The sequence below is a fragment of the Mytilus galloprovincialis genome, chromosome 10 (assembly GCF_965363235.1).
Source record: "Mytilus galloprovincialis chromosome 10, xbMytGall1.hap1.1, whole genome shotgun sequence".
Taxonomy (NCBI): Eukaryota; Metazoa; Mollusca; class Bivalvia; order Mytilida; family Mytilidae; genus Mytilus; species Mytilus galloprovincialis.
The window spans coordinates 13,544,083-13,566,673 of NC_134847.1; the positions used below are offsets into that span (position 1 = coordinate 13,544,083).

Consider the following 22,591-nt stretch of genomic DNA (forward strand, 5'->3'; position numbering starts at 1 on the left):
AATCCAAAGAAGGAGGGATTTATTTCACATGGCCTTAACATCACATTTCTGACACACTGTACATATATTCAAGAAAAAGTAATTGGTTTAATATTAATCTCTTTCCAATCTGACTACAGTATTATCCAATGCTTTTTCTCTCTCTCAATTTGACAAAATATTTTACAATAAAACTTACTGTTGCTGATCATTTTCTTCCCAAACATCTATTATTTTTTGTAATATATTAAATTCTGCAAATAACTGAAAACAAACAAAATAATTCAAATAATATTTTTTTCTCCATAATATTTTGACTCATGAAATGTCCCATTTTTTCGTCGATTTAAAAAAAAAAGTTTTTCAAGTTCAAAATAAACAATTAAATTCGATTTTATTTCATTAAATATAAATACAATTTGCTGATTAAATGTCAGAGCTGACCTTAACTTTTCCACAGATTTTAATATGCAAATGACAATATCTAAGGCCATAAAAAAGAATAGGTTTGTTTGCCCAAACCCTACCTACCCAGAAAAAAGCTGCCTGCTCAAATTCTTTTATTGTCCTGATTTGAAGAAGTTTTTTTTATCAGATAGGCATGAAGACTAATGAACATCCAATACTTCAATTTCTTTAAAAAAAAAAAAAAAGAAGAAGAAGAAAATGCCTACCTACCTACCTACCCACTGTCTCAACCTTGGGTAGGGTTTGGGCAAACCAAAATATTTTTAATTGTGGCCTAAGTTTTAAAATACAAGTGTGAGTACTCAAAACATAAAAATTGCACATAACAAAAGTCCCATGACGAAAAGTCACATACATACTGAAGTGACACTTACTTGTGCTAATAAAGGGTGCTCTTTTTTACCCTCCACTTCCACAGGAGAATTATAGAGTATTGTATTTACACATTGTGTTACATGTACATGTACAAAATTATTCCAAACATACTGAAAAAATAAATCCTGAAAAGACAAAGAAGAAAAAGTTTACATAAGACTTAAGTTTAAAAAAGAAATAACATGTTACACTTGAGTTAATAACTTTGTGATTGGAAAACTTCAAAAAAATGTCAGTATATATTCCTGATACAACAGGGGTAAATTCAAAGTTTTTTTTTACCCAATTGGAACTTGAATAATGTCAGTGAAAATTATCTGTATTACACAAAATGATTGTTTTGACAAATAGATGAAAGGATAAATTGACACATGAACAGAGGAACAAGAGAATACAACAAAACACCCTTTCTATGTGTAGAAGTATAACAAGTATTCTACTAAATTTACTGCTTTTGAGTTACATACAGATCTCTGAATTTTGTATTTTATTAAAAACTTTAGAATACAATCTGAGTTAAAGATACTTACAAATAAAACACCAATGGTCCCTAAATTTGCTAATTCTATGTTGACAGAATGTGTATTGGTTAAAACTAAAGCTGAAACTAATCTGGCAATCTGTAACCGTGTGTTTCCTAAAGGAGGTTCTAAAGTGCCTATAGTTGTTGGCATTGAAGTGAAGCGTTGCTGAAATACATGTTATAATTTTTGCATATTATTAAGAAAATTTTACATAGGACAAAATTGAGTCTGAAAGCAGGGATCTCCATGGCCTGTTTAACGATGGAGCCCCGCCATCGTTCAAATGTCTTGCGCCATCGTCAAATGACTCGCGCCATCGTTAAATTGTCTTGCGCCATCGTTAAATTGTCTTCCGCCATCGTTCAAAACTTCATCGTTTTTTGTAGCCCGACGCCATTTTTTTTATCAATTATAATCAAATGCATGTAATTGCATAACCCTTAGACTTTTTATGTTATAATCCAATACAGTTCTAACGCCTGAGGGATATCCGGATTAAGATCGCTAATTACTTGTACCTGAGCTTGTACAGGTAGATCAACAAACCAGACAGGAGAATACTATCTGAGGATACACGATCCATTGTCAAAGTAATCAACTAAGTTTCAGCAAATGATTATGATCATTTAGATTAAATAAATAAATTAATAAATTAATCCAGTTACAAAGAAAACAGTTTAACAAGTCGAACACGTGCTTTATTTTGACTTACGCAATCAGCATCCCCCTTTTTTAAGAAGTACAAAATAAGACGCAAAACAGTAAATATTATTACATCGCAAATAACTCGAGTACTGCTGTAACGATAATTTAGAATTACTTTAACAGTTTAAAAGTAAAAACTTAAATATTTCCTGTAAAGAAATATCGTATCTAAATTCCGAATTCATTTCGTATATTACAATCAAATTGATACATCCGCGTTTCCGGTTTCTATTCAGACTAAGATGCATGTTGCACAGCATCAATTTTTCCAGATAAAGTCATTAAAAACCTTTTCATTTGTCAACGTTTGCTTTACAAATCTCTTTAACCTTTTACATAACCCGTACGAATTGTTTTGTTGTTGCTGCAAATCAGCCATACCGGTAATGGGCTCTGAATTTGACAGTGTCCACGAAAAATAAGCTCCACATCAGATGATTTTTAACCCCCATAACAATTACCAAAAATAAAAGAAATCTGCTTGGGGACCTTCATGACAGCTTTTGGTCATTCTCGACTAAGGGGGGACCATGAAGACTTGGCATTTGAATGGTTAAAAACAGCAATAAATGAAAATATTGATACTTCTAATTCTATAATGAAAATTCAAATAAATATAATTTAAATAAGCAATGAATTAGCATGTTCACCATCTTTGTATGGAGGGATAAAATACTTCCGATCGCGCTACACTGTACAGCGTAGACAAGGTTTGTAATGGTGAAAGTTCCTCCATGGTTCAATTTTCATCCATGGAGATCCCTGTGAAAGAATTGTAATTATGAAAACAGTATTCACAACTATGTTTCGTCAGAAAATAGAACTTTTGTTAAATGGTGCCCTTTAACTTGAAATAATGTTACATTTGTTAAAACAAGCAATATCTGTCTGTTAGTAGGTGATATGGTAACTTTATTAAAGGCAAATTAAACTTGGCCTTTCGGCAAGGTTATTGCATTTACACTTTACATACTGTACACAACTAATTTCAGTGAGTGATTTATCTTTGAGATTTTCACAAGTAGAAACATAACACAAATTTAAATTGTTGCAAATATGTAAAACCTTGATCTTTCCTTCTCAAATTACATCAAACAATTTGAAATTCACGAAATTAAATGGCTGCAAATTGGGCTAGTAAGGATTAAATGCAAAATAAAATATCCACGAAAATAACTTGGTTTACAGTAATAGCTTGACTTCCAGACATGGGCTCAACATTTCTTTCCGAATAGTCTAGCCTTTTTCTTAGGGCTATTCCAGAAAAAATGTATGGAGCGGTTGGAAGGCACATTATATTAATAATACATAGGTGATGGGTATCAGAGCAACTTTTCACACTATAATGCACTATAATTCTCAATTACAATTGTCTGGGTGGCGGGTGCTGACAAAAACTGCCTTCAAACCCCCCCATACATTTTTTTCTGGAATAGCCCTTAGTACAAAATAATCATAAATCTGCTAGATCTACTGCTAGCTTGACTAACCTGAGGAGGTTCCACCAATAAATTATGAAAATCTTTTAACCTAGGAGTGACTGCTAATAAAACATTACTAACACCTTGTGCTAAACGATCTGTGTCTATGGAAGCAAGGTGCTCTTGTGAACCTTCAGGGCTAAAATTGAAACAGGGAAATTAAATTCATGAAAATCGGAAGTACAAAATACAGCAACTGATTTAACGAATCAAAAAGTTATCAGCTTCATCAAAAGCACAATCAAAATAATATGAGAAGATGAAAAATTCATACGACGTTGCTATTTTGATCAGCTAAGGAATTATAAAGTTCTATGCAACATTTGGTGTTGATGACCGATCTTTGATGCTCTCAGTTGAATTTGTTCACAATTTTCTATTTCTTTCTAATATAATATGAGTTCTTTTAACTCTGTAAGACAACTTCATCTATCTTTTGTGAGCTTGTAGTTATAGGCTTCTGTCTCATTAAATTTTACCAAAATCTCAAATTACTTGTTTTTTTCGTTACAATAAATGTCCCAACAGGAACCTAAAGTGTCTCAAATACTTAAGCTAGGCCAACAAAAATAAACGTCTTCCTTATTCTTACTGACATGACTGACGGATCTGTTAAACTCACCTTTGTTTCCTAAATTCTAACAGTGTTTGTATCACAGAAAGACCATTAACTATAACAGATTCATTCTTGTCTTGACCTAACATATTAGTTAATAATTTAGCTACAGTTTCCTCCCTGAAATAAAAGATCATTAAAATATTAGGTTCTGAAAAAAAAAACACCCTGAAAAATATATATATTAATTAAAGATATGAACGATGTTAATGACTACATTGTGAACAAATAAATGAATTTAACAGCAGCACTTAATTTAAGTTATTTTAGTGTGCTTCTAAGTAAGTAATTTGTTTATTATATTGACTTTCAAACAAGAAAACAATGAAAAATCTATAAAATATAGTATGTGTTGTGTTGCTACAGAAATAATAATTACTATTGGTGTTTTTTGTTCATTTTTCACTGAAGTGTAACTACCTCTCTACTTTTTCTCATACTATAAATAAGCAGCTTGGTAATTTGGAAAAAATCAGAAGCAACCTTATTTAAAATTGACTTCTGTCTTTTCTTCAAAAACATCTACACAAACAATTTTGCTACTACTTGATTTGCAACTTAATTATATCAGTACAGACCTTGTGTAATCAGTTACTATTTTTTTCCATTTTTCAAAAGTTACACCATATTCAAAGTGCTTTAAAAGGATATCAGGAATATTTAAATGGAACAAGACTGAAAACACCAGTCCAATTTTTTTCTGTTTTATACACTTACTGTTCTACTGTTGACAGGAGTGGATTTTCTTGATTCAGTTGCTCACGACCTAATCTCACAATATCACATAATGATTGTGCACTGTTACAATGTACCTGTAAATAGTAAAAAGAACCAGTTGTATTGAAAATGTTATAGCATAGAACACTGATACAGTAAACAGGACAGGAATAAAATTTACAAGAATATGCATGTCAAATGCTTGTTGAAATTATATTTTGCTAGCACATATAATTTTGGGAGTTAAATTAGGATAAACCAATTTACTTCACACTTGAAACCGTAATAAATACTTGTATCAAGGAGCACATTTAAGACTGGAATATAATATGAGGGTCTGGATAGGGGGGGTCTGTTATTCTATAAACATTTAATTTTCACCCCTTTTTTCTCTAATCTTCAAAAAATAAACCCCTTTTTTCTCCAATCTTCAAAAAATTAACCCCTTTTTTCTATAATTTTCATTTTTTTTTGCCTATTATTCCCTCATCTTAATTCTTTAAGGGCATTATTCTTTAATCATTTAACCCCATCCAAACCCTCATAATATGTAAACCTATCCACATTTGTTATGTGCATGCAATCCATTTGATGTTGTTGGTTGTTGTCTGCAATATTTGATTGTCTGTTTTATGATTTCAGCATTTTCTGACATTTCAGTTTTCCATCTTGAATTGTTTCACATTTTTTCATGACAGCCTTTTATACCTTACTATACAGACTAGGTTATGCTCATTGTCGAAGGTAGTAATGGTGATCAATAGTTGCTTAACTCAATGTCATTAGTAGATAGTAGTCCCATTGACAATTCACAATATTACCAGATCTACTTATTTATATCTGTGAATCAATGCAAATTTTATAGGAAAAAATATTTGCTTGTTTATAAAATCTCAAATACTGTGGATTCCCTAATATTTTAAGGATGTACTTAGGTGAGGTTAGGTGAAAATTAATAAATTAAGAAGTTAAAATTGATACTTTAAGCTGGAAGAGCATCAACTAAGGATAACCAGATGCTCCGCAGGGCGTAGCTTTATACGACCGCAGAGGTTGAACCCTGAACGGTTGGGGCAAGTATGGACACAACATTCAAGCTGGATTCAGCTCTAAATTTGGATTGTGATTAAATAGTTGACACAGCATAGGTTTCTGACACAGAATGAATGTGTTCTAATGAACTTAAAATTTTTGTTTTCTCTTAGAGCAATTCACTATGCTGTTGAATATTAATCCTCTCAAAAATATGTTTGAAGAAATTTTCTTTTTTATTTATGAAATTTCAAATGAGAAAAATTGAACCCAATTTTTTTAATCACATCCCCCTTTCCCTTATTCCAAAACTAATCTCAATTAAAATTTCTAATGGAGTTTGCAACAATAACTACTCATTTAAATACATCATAAAATATTAAGATGTAAAAAAACTGCTTGTTATCACTGAATGGTAAAGATTATTTTAATTTATCAGTTGGTAGTAAAAAGTGAATATACATTGTATATTGTATATAACAAAGATTTAAGTTGATTCTGGACAAAGAAAGATAACTCCAATTAAAAAAAAATCTTGCTATTGCACAATATTTTGCAATTAGATATTTCTTGCTTACTATTCTGGACAAAGAAAGATAACTCTAATTAAAAAAAAATTTGCTATTTCACAATATTGTGCAATTAGATATTTCTTGCCATTGCGCAATACTGTGCAATTGAAAAGACTTGCTATTGCACAATACTTAATATAATAATTTTAGATCCTGATTTGGACCAACTTGAAAACTGGGCCCATAATAAAAAATCTAAGTACATTTTTGGATTCAGCATATCAAAGAACCCCAAGATTTCAATTTTTGTTAAAATCAGACTAAGTTTAATTTTGGACCCTTTGGACTTTAGTGTAGATCAATTTGAAAACAGGACCAAAAATGAAGAATCTACATACACAGTTAGATTTGGTATATCAAAGAACCCCATTTATTCAATTTTTGATGAAATCAAACAAAGTTTAATTTTGGACCCCGATTTGGACCAACTTGAAAACTGGGCCAATAATCAAGAATCTAAGTACATTTTTAGATTCAGCATATCAAAGAACCTAACTGATTCATTTTTTGTCAAAATCAAACTAAGTTTAATTTTGGACCCTTTGGACCTTAATGTAGACCAATTTGAAAACGGGACCAAAAGTTAAGAATCTACATACACAGTCATGACAGTTAGATTCGGCATATCAAAGAACCCCAATTATTCAATTTTGATGAAATCAAACAAAGTTTAATTTTGGACCCTTTGGGCCCCTTATTCTGTTGGGACCAAAACTCCCAAAATCAATACCAACCTTCCTTTTATGGTCATAAACCTTGTGTTTAAATTTCATAGATTTCTATTTACTTATACTAACGTTATGGTGCGAAAACCAAGAAAAATGCTTATTTGGGTCCCTTTTTGGCCCCTAATTCCTAAACTGTTGGGACCTAAACACCCAAAATCAATACCAACCTTCCTTTTGTAGTCATTAAAGGAGATGTGACATGATTTTTTTTTTTTTTTTTTTAAATAAATAAATATTTATTTATACATAATTACCCCCAAAAAACATCGATAACAATATAATTATCGTTTAAATGGATAAAAAATAAATTTAAATGTATCGATCTGTCGACATACTAATTATGCATATTTCAATCCCGGAAGTCACTCAGAACGAGGCTGTGACGTCAGTGGTTACATCAATCATATTTGACTGACGGGTGTAAAGGCATAATAAGCGCAATTTCATATTCGAATATCTTCCAACAAAACCCATGACAGTGATTAAAAATGGTTCTGTGTTCTGCCAGTAGATGCAACAATAGGCATAAGGACAATTTGATTAAAAAAAAATCCGTTTTCTGAGTAACCCGCAGACTAGTCCCAGGAAGAGATAGGACTTCCTACCAAGCACTAGTCATATAGACTTTGTTCCGCCCACTTTACAAATGCATGTTACGATCGTGAGCCAGAAGTTATGAAGAATCTCGAGGGATGTCCTACCATGAAGCCAAAACTTCGTCCAAATGCGGTACCTGACATTCCATTGACACAACCAACAACAGCTGAGCCCCACCTAAGCGGGGAGCTTGTGAGAAGCGGAGAATGGCTGAGGAAGAAAAAAATCTTTTTCTTCGCAAATATTTTTTGCGTCCCTTATTAATAATTTTTTTAATAGTTTAGTCATATTTGTGTATAATTTTATAGCCAAATATATCTCAATGTTTAAAATTGGTATTGTGTACCTGCGTGTACCTCACTACCTGTTCACGTGTGCAGGTGTGTACACTGAAATTGGACATAATAAATTAAGTCATCAACATCGATCAGAAGTTACAGGTATGCGGCACACTTTCTCTGTAGTGCTGGGTTACCTTTGAAGTTGAAAGCTACAGGTGTCTTGCCCCCGGGTGGTGATATATATATGACATCGGCAATAGGCACTATTGCGTAACATGCGTCGAATCTGTACATGATCACCTGCTGGGTGCACAGGTGAGGTTGGAAAATATACTAGAGCAATGGTTACAGATATAAGTTACGTAATGCATATCTTTTAACCTGTTTGAATAAACAATAGGCAATACCTTACTGACGGATATGGGGGTTTACAGAATAGAGAAAAGAGGACTGACAGTGCAGCTTAAAAAAGGGGGCGGATACAAAATAATGTGTTTGTGAATTTACTTAGTAAAGAATGGAGTATCTATAATAATATTAGATAAGCAAAATAAATAGAGAATTAAGAAGAAATGCTTCTAAAGTAAAAAATTAATAAAAAAAAAAAAAAAAAGCCTGTCAGTCCCCATAACTAATACATAACCTGTAGTGGGTACATAAATTTCCTTCTGAGTTTTATAATAAAAATTAGGCAGGTATGAAAGGTGTATTGCAATAAGTTATTAGTACTTACCTATTCTATTTGTTTATTAAAAATCATTTTATTTCTTAATAAAAAATAAATTGTGAAGAGATATCAAGTGATGCTTTTAAAATGACAGACCATTGATGCAAGGTTATCGTGGTGAAAAATTATATGCAAAAGGTGACTTGAATGAGAAACAAATATTTTGGCTAGTGAATGTATGCAAGTCTTTATATTGCATAAGACATGGAGATGAATAACATAGTTTTAACTTAAATAATGCAGATAAATCCAATTGATACACCCCTGGGAGTAGTAGATAATGTATAGTATAGACTGAGTTAGTTAAAACATATTTTACTTGCTGAATTAAAGCAAAAAGGATTAGACACAAGTAAATCATACTTATGAAGTCTTCTCCATAATACAATATAAAATTACAATAATAGTATGATATAATGGACATGCATATAAGGAAAACAGTTTATAGAATAATACTAGCTTTCATATGTAAAAAAGAGAAAAAGAAAGTTTGAAAAGTCATATGATTCTGTGACGGTGACGTGTGTACTGAATATGATGACAATGATGTTCCGTGCCAGTAACAATAACCTTTATCAAGGCATAAAAAATGTGTTTGACCATTTTATGAAATTTTGAACATGTTTGAAAATTTGAATACTTTGTTCATTCGAAAGTTCCATGTGTCTGCAAATTAATAGTTTTGTATCTAAAACAATGTTTTCGGATAGCCAGTTGAGATTATTGAATAAGGTTTTTCTACATAGTGTGTATTTTGGACAAACAAAGAAGTAATGGTAGACACCATCAATATCTGACTCACAGTGACAAGAAGGATCATTTATAAATTTATAATATTAGCTCTAAATAGATCATTGTTTAAGAATGAAGGGGAACATCTCAATTGCGTTAGATGATATTCAATTTCCTTGGACCGTACAAATGAAACGTTTCAATTTTACATATTGGCCTATCGTTTTTTTAATTCTTTCTGTTATGCATTACTACTCTCTGTTTTCTGTCGTGTAGATAATCCTGAAACCACTTCAATAAGTTTCCGTCAATACCATAAGCTTTCATTTTACATATAAGGCCCCTATGCCAAACTTTGTCGAAGTTGAAGAGAAGTCACAAAATACAAAACAATTTATAGACTGAGGATATACCACACGGAAATAATATCACAAAAAATAAGCCAGTACTCATAGAACATTTTCAATGGGATTATTACGGAGGAGAAAAAGACATATGAATATATATTACTGTTTTAAATCTTTAAATCTTACTTATAATACCCCCCCCCCCGTTATGTAATACTTATTACACATTTATTTGGGGCAGCTTTAGTAATTCAAATTTTACTAAATTTTACACCCAACACTCTGTAAGGTGATAGGTAATTTATGACGATTGTTGAGAATTGTTTTTAAATTTTAAGAGAGTGATCTTGAAATATTTTATTTTATTACATTTATTCATTTTCGAGTTTAGGAAATTTTTCATGAAGCTTGATTAATAAAAAAAAAATTAAATTTAAATCATGCAAAGGATATAATTCATGCCACAGTGAAGCCATTTATAGATACCAAACCACTTTGACATGTTGTTTTTATAACAATTATTTGATCATTATTGATATCTATTTTGAATAAATTTTAGTAACAAAGTTACTTAATATATAATAGATCAAGAATTTTGTATTTTTTAAAATTATTTTTTCTTGTTATATGAAAAATAATTTCGAAAATAAATTGTGACTTTTTGTCCTGTGAATTTTTGTCCGTGACTTTTTGGCTGTGACTTTTTGTCCTACATTATTTATGACCTGTCTTTTTGTATTATTAAATGTAATTCAATTACCTGTTAAACGTAAACATTTCTAAGAAATATCTCTTTATTTTTGGTGAAATTAATTATTGATCTTTCAAGCAATGCCGATATATGCTTGAAAGATCGTCAATGTCGGATGACGAATTTATATCTTCTACTTGATTATTTTCAACAAGTAACGGCTCAAACTGATACGGTTGAATATCTAAAGTTTAATAATTGCCTTGAAAACTGCTGTCAACACCGTCCATTGTTTAATTATACAGGAATATGATCGACTTCGTCCTTTTTTAGACATTTTCTCAGATTGTATCCACTGACGTCATCACGATCACGTGACCGGTATCTCATTAAAAATCAAAGATTACGACAAGCGCTGGATTCTTTGACCATTAAAAGTCCGTTAAATGAGGTTTTGACAAGAAAAAGGTATTATAATATGTTATTTGACCAATATTTATTAATTAATTAAAAAAAAAAAAAAAAAAAAAAATTTTGTCACGTCTCCTTTAACATTGTGTTTAAATTTCATTGATTTCTATTTACTTAAACTAAAGTTATTGTGCGAAAACCAAGAATAATGCTTATTTGGGCCCTTTTTTGGTCCCTAATTCCTAAACTGTTGAAACCAAAACTCCCAAAATCAATCCCAACCGTTCTTTTGTGGTCATAAACCTTGTGTCAAAATTTCATAGATTTCTATAAACTTAAACTAAAGTTATAGTGCGAGAACCAAGAAAATGCTTATTTGGGCCCTTTTTGGCCCCTAATTCCTAAAATGTTGGGACCAAAACTCCCAAAATCAATACCAACCTTCCTTTTGTGGTCATAAACCTTGTGTTAAAATTTCATAGATTTCCATTCACTTTTACTAAAGTTAGAGTGCGAAAACTAAAAGTATTCGGACGACGACGACGACGACGACGACGCCAACGTGATAGCAATATACGACGAAAAATTTTTCAAATTTTGCGGTCGTATAAAAATAAGTTAAAAATATTGATATGTCATAGACCTCCTTTTCGAGATATTTGAGATTTAAAATATGGCGGGAAAAGGCTGACTGACTTTTACCTTATGTTTGCATTGGCATTATTAGGTCTCAAAACAGAAGAAAGAAAATTAAAAATCTTCTAAAATTTTGGTAAATGCCTTTCATGAGCTATTAAGTCTTATATGAAAAAATAAATGAGTGTTATGGGGCAAAATATTTTACATTGTATTGTATGGAAAAACACCAAGGAGTCCGAACATTTGACACAAATTCCAAAACCTCACCTATCCTTAAGAAATTAACTTAAATGAGGATTTCATGGTTATATAAAAATTTTTGTTTGATTTAAGAATTTCAACCAGTGATTTTCCTGGTGTTTAGGGGAAGGGTCCTGGGGCCCATGCAATTGGGAAAAAAATTATGGTTTGGGAAAAATATGATTGGTCTTTACGACGGCGGGCACACGGCATAAGACGTGTGCGCCTCGCTAGGGGGGTTTGGGGGCATGCCCCCCATGAAAATTTTGAAAATTAGGTGCAAAATCCTGCATTCTGTGAAGGATTAACTGCATGAATTGCCTACAAAATAAGCTATCTTTTTAAGGAAAAGGATTAAAAATAAAAGTTGAATGTGTCTGAGGACACATTTGCATGCACTCAAGCTTTGTAACTTTACTCTTGAAAGGTAAAATTCAACCTATCCCTTCTGATTCTATTTATAATGATGAGAATCTATAGAAATTCTAAAAAGACACATTTGAAATCTGAAGCATTTATTTTTTAGTTTTATTTAAATTCCAAGTTTTCATTCATGTTTATTTTTAAACATGTCAACTAGTTGTTCCAGTTCTGTATCTGAGAGTCGGTCTTTTCCTTCTTTCACTTGTTTCATCAGAAGGAAGTAGAAACGACTTTTTGAATCCAAAAGCTTCCAGCTTCCGGCATTTACTACCGTCCGCCGCCTTTAGCTTCTTTGTCTAATATTTGGAATTATGAGACATGATCTACGTTCATTTTGTTTACATTATGTCTCATTTTTTTGCTTTGTCATTGAATTATTCATTCGGATGTTTCAAGCGCAAACGTGACCAGAATATCGTAGATTGCAATGCAATCCAAAAAAGATTGCAAACCAATCATCGTCTTAAGTGAACGATAATGATAACTCCCGAAATACCCCGAACGCTCAGAGATTTGTCAACAAAATAATACACGATACGGAGATACGACAATAACAAAATCTCTCGACGATGTCCATATACGATTGGGAATTTTAGAGCTGAAAATTGGGGAAAAAAGAGCAGATTTCTCTTTGGGAATGGGGCCGAAATTCGGCCCCAAAATGAGGGTTGGAAAATCACTGTCAACAAAATAAATTTTGGCTCTGGTGAATATGCCTCATTGGTAATCATATCATCTCCTTTCTTTCTATGAAATCAAGTACCCACAATTTATTTTTCTCTTCACATCAACATCAATAAGTCCTCAGGAAATACTTAAAACTAAAAAGTTATATCTAATTCTAGAGTAAATTTTTCTAATTTAAAAAATCCCGATTTTTTTGTACCTCCTCATCTTCTCCAGCTACAAGGCAGTCAACCAGTCGTTCTACTATCTGTTTCTCATTTAACCACTGAAAAATAACATATCATATCAAATAATTTACCAATGATTAATGGCAATCAATTAGAGTTAAATATCTACAAGTGAGTACAAGAGTAACATTATGTTACATATAAGATACAAGTAACAAGTCACAATTTTTCTTTTAACCACTCAAATGCATCATTTTACAAATTCGATATTTTTCCTCTTGTTAAAATTCCGATGCAAAAACCTATGATGATCATTATCTTGGTTTAACTTAAAAGTTGCGATCACAAAATCAGATCAAGTTATAGCACGCCATGTTATGCAAAGTTATCCCCACACTTATGTAACAGACATTGACAATAATTTAATACTCAGTTGGTAAAACAAAAATCCCAAGTATCAACAACAAAAAATGAACACCATGTAGATAAAACAAGAATGTGTCCTCAGTACACGAATGCCCCACTCGCACTATCATTTTCTATGTTCATTGGACCGTGAAATTGGAGTAATATCTCTAATTTGGCATTAAAATTAGAAAGATCATATCATAGGGAACATGTGTACCAAGTTTGAAGTCGATTGGACTTCAACTTCATCAAAAACTACCTTGACCAAAAACTTTAACCTGAAGCGGGACAGACGGACGAACGGACAGACGGACGAACGGACGCACAGACCAGAAAACATAATGCCCCTCTACTATCGTAGGTGGGGCATAAAAAAGTTGCTTACATTTTAAAGATTAAAACATGCCATAAATACTGATGCTGTGTTATACATATAATATACAAAGTAAGTTCCATACAGAAGATTGTCCAAATTAACAAGTTCACTGTGTTCTACAAAACAATTTTTCTTGGGAGTTTGGTATTTTTCTTATTTTGCTTTTTATTACAAAGTCAATTTTTTATGTCATGTCTTAAATATTCACTACAGCTAGACTCCTTAATCAAGTCCAACCATTTTTGTTTCATACAAATTAAACAATTCGATTATATTATCCATAAATGACAATCATAGCCTACCTCGACAACAGCTCTTTTAAGCTCTATCCACTCTATACAAGTCAACAACCGTAATAACAAGTCCATTATTGCTGATGTACCAATGTGGTGAAGAAGTTGTCCTATAAAATCTTCTCGTGACTTTAAAAATTCAAAAATCTGGAAAAAAAGAAACTTCTTCAGAAGTTATTCCAAAGGTCTGCAAATTTTGAAAACATTCTTGAATCATAGGATAGACCCAAGTTCTATGTGTATAAGGCCATAACTATTAGCTTATTAGTGTTTAATTATCTGGAAAACTATATTTTTTTTAAATTGACTCTTAAACTTGTATTAAGGTGATCATGGTAATCTTGAAAGACCATAAACATGATAAATGCAGTTCTTCATATTAACAATCATCATGTAAGATTAAATATGATAAAACATATATCATCTTTTTGAAAAAAAAAGCTTAACCCAGATTGAATTAGAAATTTTTACAAAGTCTTTCATTATTGCAATGGGTTCAGTCTCATTCTTCATGTAGACAGCATAGATTGTATTCTGCATTTCCTTTCCTGAAAGTGCACTGGGGTTGGGAGGAAGTTTAAATCAGCACGCTCTACCTAGACATATGTAAATGAGAATCTCAGTGCAACATAGTGTGAAAAGTTGGTCTGATACCCTTCACCCATGTATTAGTAATAAAAAGTGCCTTCCCCCTTGCCTTCTCTACATCAGGGGTGTGGAAATATTTGTTGTGAGCACTTGTCCCCGGGCAAGTGAAACCTAAAATTTTACTTGTCCGGAAAAAAATTTACTTGCCCTGATGATACCAATAAATATTGAAGTATTTCTTGTTAGCTAACATATGATTCTTACTTAGCACTGTTGTGTATCACAAACAAATGAAATCTATTTGTTTATATGTGTAAAAAATTAGGAAAGTAGGAAATGGGTTGACATCAATGGGACAGAAACCTAACAGCAAAACAACCAATGAAATGACATGTAAACATGGTAAAGGACAATTTTGCAGCAGTTTTTGAATAAAATTGTAGCCAGTAGGTACATATATACTAAATTTGAGGACAGTGATTGAAGAAATGTAAACTAAATAATAGATAAACTATTGAGTTTGTGGTGTTTCTCTCAACTGACACACTTGTTTTTTTCTTGATTATTTATTATTGTCTTGATGGGCACTTAAAGCGTCCCTTTTATTTTCCACTTTGACAACAAATAATGTTGACCTTTCATCTATGAATAAGACAACAACTTAATTTATTTTCTGAATTTCCATAGATAGCCAGGGGCAATCTGATATCCACGATGCCTGAAATTCTCGCTTCCGTTTTTTTTTTAAATACTCTGTGTCCTCCATTTGCATTTAAGGTTTTCTACTCGACTCATGATTCTTTTTGTCTTGCTTGCCCAACTTTTTATTAAGTATTATCAATCTGAAGAATCTCGATACAAAATTTAAAGAAATGACACTTCCGGTAAATGATGGATAAAACCTAATCGACGATCCCGGGTCAATGGACAAAGCCAATGCAATGTTACGCGACTCGGGTTTGCATACTTATTTTTATTTATTTTGGTAGTCGATCTATTTCCGGTATCATGTAATATTTATCTTCATGAACATTAATGTTTTTACTTGCTGAACATTGGTTTCTTTTACATAAATTAAACATCTTTATACGTTTTGAAATTAATTTTATGTTTTTGTTGGATTTGAACTTTGTCTTGCATATTTTTTTACTTGTCCACGGGCAACCAAGACAAAAATAATTACTTGTCCGGTTGTTCAAATGTACGAGTCGGGCGAGTCGGGCATAGCATTTCCACACCCCTGTACATTTTTTTGCTGAAATAGCCCCGAGAGAAAATCTTACCATTTCACTTTTCCTGGTAATTAGTAATCCCATTACTTTACTAAAGAAGCTAGCTAACAATGGGTTGAGAGGTTTCTCTCCCTCTAAAAAGCTATACAGTTTGATGACTAATTCTTCTGTTCCGGCCAAAGCATCTGTAATCTGTTGGACGTCAGAGGTCAACAGTTCACATGCTGTATTTGGAAATCTGTTGGAAAGAAAATACAAATTCAGCACAAGTGTCACATGGAACAAATAATTCATAAAGCAAGCTGGAAAATCATATTATTCAGAGCTTATCCAATGTGTATAGGTTTATGTGTGTGTGAATTCCCTTGTCTTGCATATGTGACACCAATACCAGTTCTCAGATGCAGTTGATTTCATAAATATGCATATAGTAGCCACTGTTGGATCCTATTATGTCTGACTATACATTAGAAATTTGCTAACTGATGGCTTGAAGGTGATCTATATTTATGACAGTTAGTCATTTTAATTTTGTTGGAAAGTTTTCTCACTGACAATCATGTCTCAACTCATTATAAACTAATATCTAATGTCCTTACAGTATACACAAGTGGTGTCAGTAAAACCCTATTAAATGTCAGTCTTGCTTTCATAAGAGTTGATATTGAATCACTGTGACAAGTGATTGCAATCTAAACTAAGTGAGGAACATTTTTTTTTTTTAGCTTCCTGTTGAAAGCCTCACTTTCAGATGAAAAAGGGCCATAAAAGTGATGTTTCTTTGCTTCTTGTGTTTTTTGAGTGCATAAAATGATTTGCCATCATCAAAACTCTAAACTAAGAGTGATTTTTAACCTGTATATAATTTCTCACCCATCTCTTCACCTGTAGTTACATTTCTTATTACCAATCTACTCACCTGTATTTAGTATTTTACATTTCTAATTACCAATCTACTTACCTGTATTTACATTTCTCATCTTCCTCATCCTCTGGCTCTACAGTTATCATTTTGACCATACAGTCCATGTTTTCTGGTGTTATAATACTGAAAGTAGATTGGATGTTTTATGTTAAAAAATTTCATAAAGAGGGTACCTAACACTTTTACATAAATAGATTTTGGCTGTTTAATTTTAAGTTTTAACAAAAATTTAACTTTGACCGGTTTACAAAAAAAAACAAAAAAAATCTAGAAATAATTTGGTTAAGCTTTATAGCAGTTTGACAAACACTGATTTTGATCGTTGAAAAGCTTGAGTTCTCCTTAATTTTTAATAGTGTGTGATTAAAATACTTAGCTGATTTTAAAGAACTTACTCCTTCAGCTGATCTGTACCCTCTTAAGAGTGATAATTTCAAAACATTTTCAAACTTAAATTGCATTACATCAACATGCAAAGTCAGAGAGTCCATGCAAAGGGCTGTTCCATGAACAACAACATTTGATGGAAATACACTTATAAATCTGAACTTTGGTCGGCTGTCAAAGAAGAAACAGTCCTAATGAAATACTGATCAATTATCAAATTATTATAAAACATGCAATCTTAAATGTTAAGTCAGCTGGAATACAAGTCCCCTAGATAATTTATGTATATTGTTATTTGAAAAAGCTGAAATCTTTTTTGTAAATATTCTTGTACACTGTTTTGCAAGTACTTTACTATTCATCATGAACTATTGTTACAACACTTACAAATCAATAAGCTTTTTATTCTGTGCCTTGCATTCTTGCAGTATATCATTTTCATCCATTAATTCTTGAAGGGTGACATCCTGTAAAATAAACCATCATTCTCCTGACTTCAAATATCGAAATAAAACAGTCAAAACACACCTACACTAGTGTATACAAAGGGGTATGTAAATAAAAAGTTGCATATTGGTAGAGTACAAACAAGAATGTATCCATAGTACATGGATGCCCCACTCTCACTATCATTTTCTCTGTTTAGTGAACCGTGAAATTGGGGCAAAAAATCTAATTTGGCATTTAAATTAGAAAGATCATATCATAGGGAACATGTTCACTAAGTTTCAAGTTGATTACCTTCAACTTCATCAAAAACTACCTTGACCAAAAACTTTAACCTGAAGCAGGACATACGGAGGGACAAACAAACAAATTGACTAACAGACCCACAGACCAGAAAACATATTAAATGCCCCTCTACTATCGTAGGTTGGGGTATAAAAATAAGGAATCAATGATGTACAGTCGAGTCCCCAGTGTCTACGTGGCCGGTGATATGCAAATAAAATCTTTCTATAAATTAATTGCTTTAGTATTCCGAATGGACAGAAAAGATTAAAATTGATCATTTCAAGAGTAAATTTTAAATTACCATCCAATGATTAATCACATTTAGCCAATTTCCATTGCCAAATTATATTTTCAGATAAAGTTGGTTTCATTAAAGTCAAAATTAAATCAAATAGATCTAAATTTTGCTCTGCATTCTTGGCATTCTGTTTGGTTCAAATTCAACTACATTTTGTACTTTAAAATCTTTCCTTAATTCAAATAACCCATTTTCATAAGACTATTAATGCAAGCGAAAAATCACCAGAAGAACTCTAAAAACAGTGGTTTCCCTAATTTTGGACACACATTACACAAGAGCTTAAGGGTGAAACCATGGGCGCATTTCATTTGCGCCAATTTTTAAAAAATCAAACCTTTCATTTGCGCCACAAGGTTATATATCATTTGCGCCAAAAAAAAAAACCCTTCATTTGCGCCATTTTACAGGTATGACAGGTAATATAACGGAAAAGTTAAATATTATTTACGATTTATTTTGTTTTTTGTTTGTTGAGTGTCTTTGTAATGATGTACCAGATGTATTTGTGGTTGGTACCTTTAAATGCTGTCCAAGATATTTTTTTCAAATGTACACACTGCATGGATGTAAAGATGGTAACTATGTGCCGCTTGTATATGCATTGCTTCCTGGGAAAAGTGAAGAATGCTACACAAACATGTGGAACTTTATATTTCAACTTTGTGAACAGAGAAATCTTGTACTTAAACCACAGTCTATTCATATAGACTTTGAACAAGCCATGCATAATGTTATTTTGCGAATGTTGCCAGGATCGAAAATCGATTGCTGTAGATTTCACCTTGGCCAAAATTGGTGGCGGAAAATTCAAGATCTTGGATTAAGTACCGAGTATAAGGAAAAGACCTGCGAAATTGGTAAATGGTTATCATCATTTTTTGGGTTACCATATCTATCGCCTGATCAAATTGAAGACTGCTTCGTAGATGATATTATGACTGAATCTCCAACTGATAGCAGATGCATAAAATTTGCTGATTATGTTTTGGAAACTTATATAAGCCCGGAATCTAGATATCCACCGTCATTTTGGGCTGCTACACCCACTGCTAATTTTAAACGAACCAACAATGGACCGGAGTCATTCCATGCACATTTTAATGAACAATTTTATTCAAAACATCCAAACATGTTTATTTATGTTGACGTTGTAAAGAAGATTCAGGCTACAACATACATCAAAATCCGATCTATGGACACACCGGCTGCAGTTCGACGATGGGAGAAAGAGAAAACTGACTATCTTATGGAGAAACATGGCATGTACCTAAGAGGGGAAATTTCAAGGCATGACTACATCAAGACCGTTGCATATAAATTTTGTGCCAGAACAGACTTGTAACTTTACTATAGTGCTAACAAATGTCTCAGTAATGTTCTCCAGTGTATAGTGCTTTCTTTTCTGTTTTTATCAAGGTTTTAACATTACTTTAATGATTTTACCAAGGTTTTATTCAGGTTTTAACATTACTTGTATGATTTTATCGAGGTTTTAGCATGACTTGTATGATTTTATCGAGGTTTTAGCATAACTTGTATGATGTTTTATACTGTTATCGAGGTTTTAGCATAACTTGTATGATGTTTTATACTCTTATTACATGTATTTCTGAGGAGTATGTTTCTTCATTATTAAAAGACTTTTTGAAAATTTTTATGTTTTATACTATTATTACCTGTATTTACCTGTATTTACCTGTACTCACCTGTATTATTGGCGCAAATGAAAGATTTAGTTTTTGGCGCAAATGAAATATGGTTTGTGGCGCAAATGAAAGAATTTTTTGGCGCAAATGAAATGCCAATTGGCGCAAATGAAAAGCACCGGAAACCATACATGCAGAAAATTTTATGAAATAAGTTAGTGATGAATTTGTTCACATAATATTATATTATCTTATTATTAGTTTTATCATTAAATAAAGTGAAGTCATAAGACTTTATGTGCGCGGATACACAGAACTGCACCATAATGTTTTCTAAAAATTTACAATATTGATTGAGACTTACCTCCTTTCCAAGCAAGGTATCAATCTTTGAAGTTGTGATAAGATTAAACTTCCAAAACATCTTGTTATCTGGAAAAGAAAGATTCAGTTAAGATTCTGATATGTTATATAGTTATGGCTGATACAACTACAAGCTATAATTCAAAGTTCAAAATTAACAAGAATGTGTCCAAAGTACATGGATGCCCAACTCACACTATCATTTTCCATGTTCAGTGGACCGTGAAATTGAGGTCAAAAGTCTAATTTGGCTTTTAAATTAGGCCATATCATAAGCAACAAGTGTACTAAGTTTCAAGTTGATTGGACTTCAGCTTCAACAAAAACTACCTTGACCAAAACTTTAACCTGAAACAGGACAGACGAACGAACAGACGAACAGAAGGATGCACAGACAAACAGACGGTCACAGACCAGAAAACATAATGCCCCTCTACTATAGTAGGTGGGGCATAAAAATAAAAAATAAAGGAACTTTATAACTTCAGTAGTCATATCTCCTTATTTTTATATGTCAGTAACATACCCACAAATGTGTTTATCATCAGATGGAGAACGAATTGTGGACAGATGGCTACTTATGAAATTTTTCTGGATTGATATAAATTTGATTTGATTTTTTGGTGTTTTAACTCCACTTATAAGCACCGTATTTAGACTATTTTGTGGCAGCCAGTTTTTATATTTTTTTTAAAATAATCGTTATATGCTTTAGCTTATAGAAAGTGCCATATTTTTTTTTAATTTGTAGGATTCTGGCCTGTAGATTCAAGTTCATCATGAAGACTAAATAGCACCAAGGTGCATGTTTCACACCACTCCGCCATGAAAATCACTTTAAATGGTTTAAAAATAATAATTTCTGAGTACTAAAATTTTAATCAGAAAACAAAGGCCAAATGATTTGAAAAACTACCAAACATTGATATATCAAAACACAATGACTCTTTTTGTCTATATGAACCAGTCTATCAATTGGACCAGCTGAAAAGTGAAATGTATTATAATAAAAATAATTTCATTTTGGCAATTAGAACTGAAACGTCATACAGTTTAAGGGACTTGTAAGTACATGTAGGTTGTTCAAATACTGTCTTTACCACTGACATACAACATCACAGGCGATCTATATCATCTACATTGCACAATGACCCATCAGCACATTGCCTATAACATTGTTCAAGTTTGATTTCTGTAAGCGGTTATTAATAAATTTGAATTTCTGTATTAAAAATGAAAAATTTATGTTTCATCTACTTGGTAAAAATAAAAATTGTCAAAGAAAGTGAGTATGGTGACCAACAGGGCGATTTCGTTTTCGATGGTAGGGCACAACAAAGTGATGAACACAAAAGCTATATTGTCCCCCCAGTTGCCTGCTAGCGTAAGCCCTAGGTACATCATTACATTACTGCTATTTGTCCGCCATAACTGGATATCACACAGGTTCCCGTAAAAATTTTGACCGTCATAAAAACAAAATAAGTGACGCCACAATGGAAAAGAGATTGTTGTTGACGTCAAAAGTTCAAGCGGCTGACCTGGGATTAGCAATAAGGTGTATAGGCTATAGCCATGTTTTCACATTCCAAACATTCAAAACCATGTTTTGCCCTCAAATATTTTGACTAGATTCTGCAGACAGCTTGAAATAAAACATGCTATTTTGCACAGATTTCAGTATTTGTGTCTTATTATCACGACAGGACATAATTGAAGGCATTGTATACCCACAGTGGTCACAGACTCATGACACTGCTAAAACCTGTGGGAATTGAAAGTACTGTACGCAAACACGCTCGACAGTGAAATTAGCAATATTTACGTGGACTTAGCATGAAGTAAGAGTGTTAGCTATATAACGATAAAGCATAAATTTGTTTATTAACCTTTGGAGAAGACTGTGGTTTATTTTATCAAATGTAAACACGGAGAAACTTCTTCAATATCAAATGTACTCCACGGGTTTCTTGGTTCATTTCCAATTTTTCATGTTGAGGGATTCATGACATCAAATGCAATTAGTTAAATATGATTCTATGGGTTGGGTTTTGCAATAATTAATAGTCAGATCATTGAATAACCAATAAATATATGATATTTATCATGTCAGGCGGGAACGAGTACTTCTCAAAATGGCGACGCTGAATATCCCATAATCAATTTTCTGCGTTCTCACGAGAAATTTGTATGATTTT

General features: G+C 32.3%; 1 protein-coding gene and 1 long non-coding RNA gene across 6 annotated transcripts in view; one reads left to right on the forward strand and one right to left on the reverse strand.

The window, feature by feature from the left end:
• Nucleotides 1-22,530, reverse strand: part of LOC143049884 (serine/threonine-protein phosphatase 6 regulatory subunit 3-like) — a 51,326-nt gene extending 28,796 nt beyond the window's left edge. For all 5 annotated transcript variants that reach the window (XM_076223649.1, XM_076223648.1, XM_076223645.1 and 2 more), the window contains exons 1-13: nucleotides 22,283-22,530; nucleotides 20,395-20,462; nucleotides 17,736-17,815; nucleotides 16,998-17,084; nucleotides 16,088-16,274; nucleotides 14,226-14,363; nucleotides 13,172-13,237; nucleotides 4,866-4,960; nucleotides 4,155-4,268; nucleotides 3,542-3,671; nucleotides 1,353-1,511; nucleotides 822-947; nucleotides 179-243 (exon numbers count right to left, since the gene is read on the reverse strand). In XM_076223649.1, the coding sequence (XP_076079764.1) occupies nucleotides 179-243; nucleotides 822-947; nucleotides 1,353-1,511; nucleotides 3,542-3,671; nucleotides 4,155-4,268; nucleotides 4,866-4,960; nucleotides 13,172-13,237; nucleotides 14,226-14,363; nucleotides 16,088-16,274; nucleotides 16,998-17,084; nucleotides 17,736-17,815; nucleotides 20,395-20,454 (1,307 nt within the window). In that variant the 5' untranslated portion in view covers nucleotides 20,455-20,462; nucleotides 22,283-22,530. The remainder of the gene's footprint in view (nucleotides 1-178; nucleotides 244-821; nucleotides 948-1,352; nucleotides 1,512-3,541; nucleotides 3,672-4,154; nucleotides 4,269-4,865; nucleotides 4,961-13,171; nucleotides 13,238-14,225; nucleotides 14,364-16,087; nucleotides 16,275-16,997; nucleotides 17,085-17,735; nucleotides 17,816-20,394; nucleotides 20,463-22,282) is intronic.
• Nucleotides 19,004-20,035, forward strand: LOC143049881 (uncharacterized). The gene is made up of 2 exons (XR_012970342.1): nucleotides 19,004-19,128; nucleotides 19,544-20,035. It is a non-coding gene; the product is annotated as an uncharacterized LOC143049881 (long non-coding RNA).
• Nucleotides 22,531-22,591: the final 61 nt, after the last annotated feature.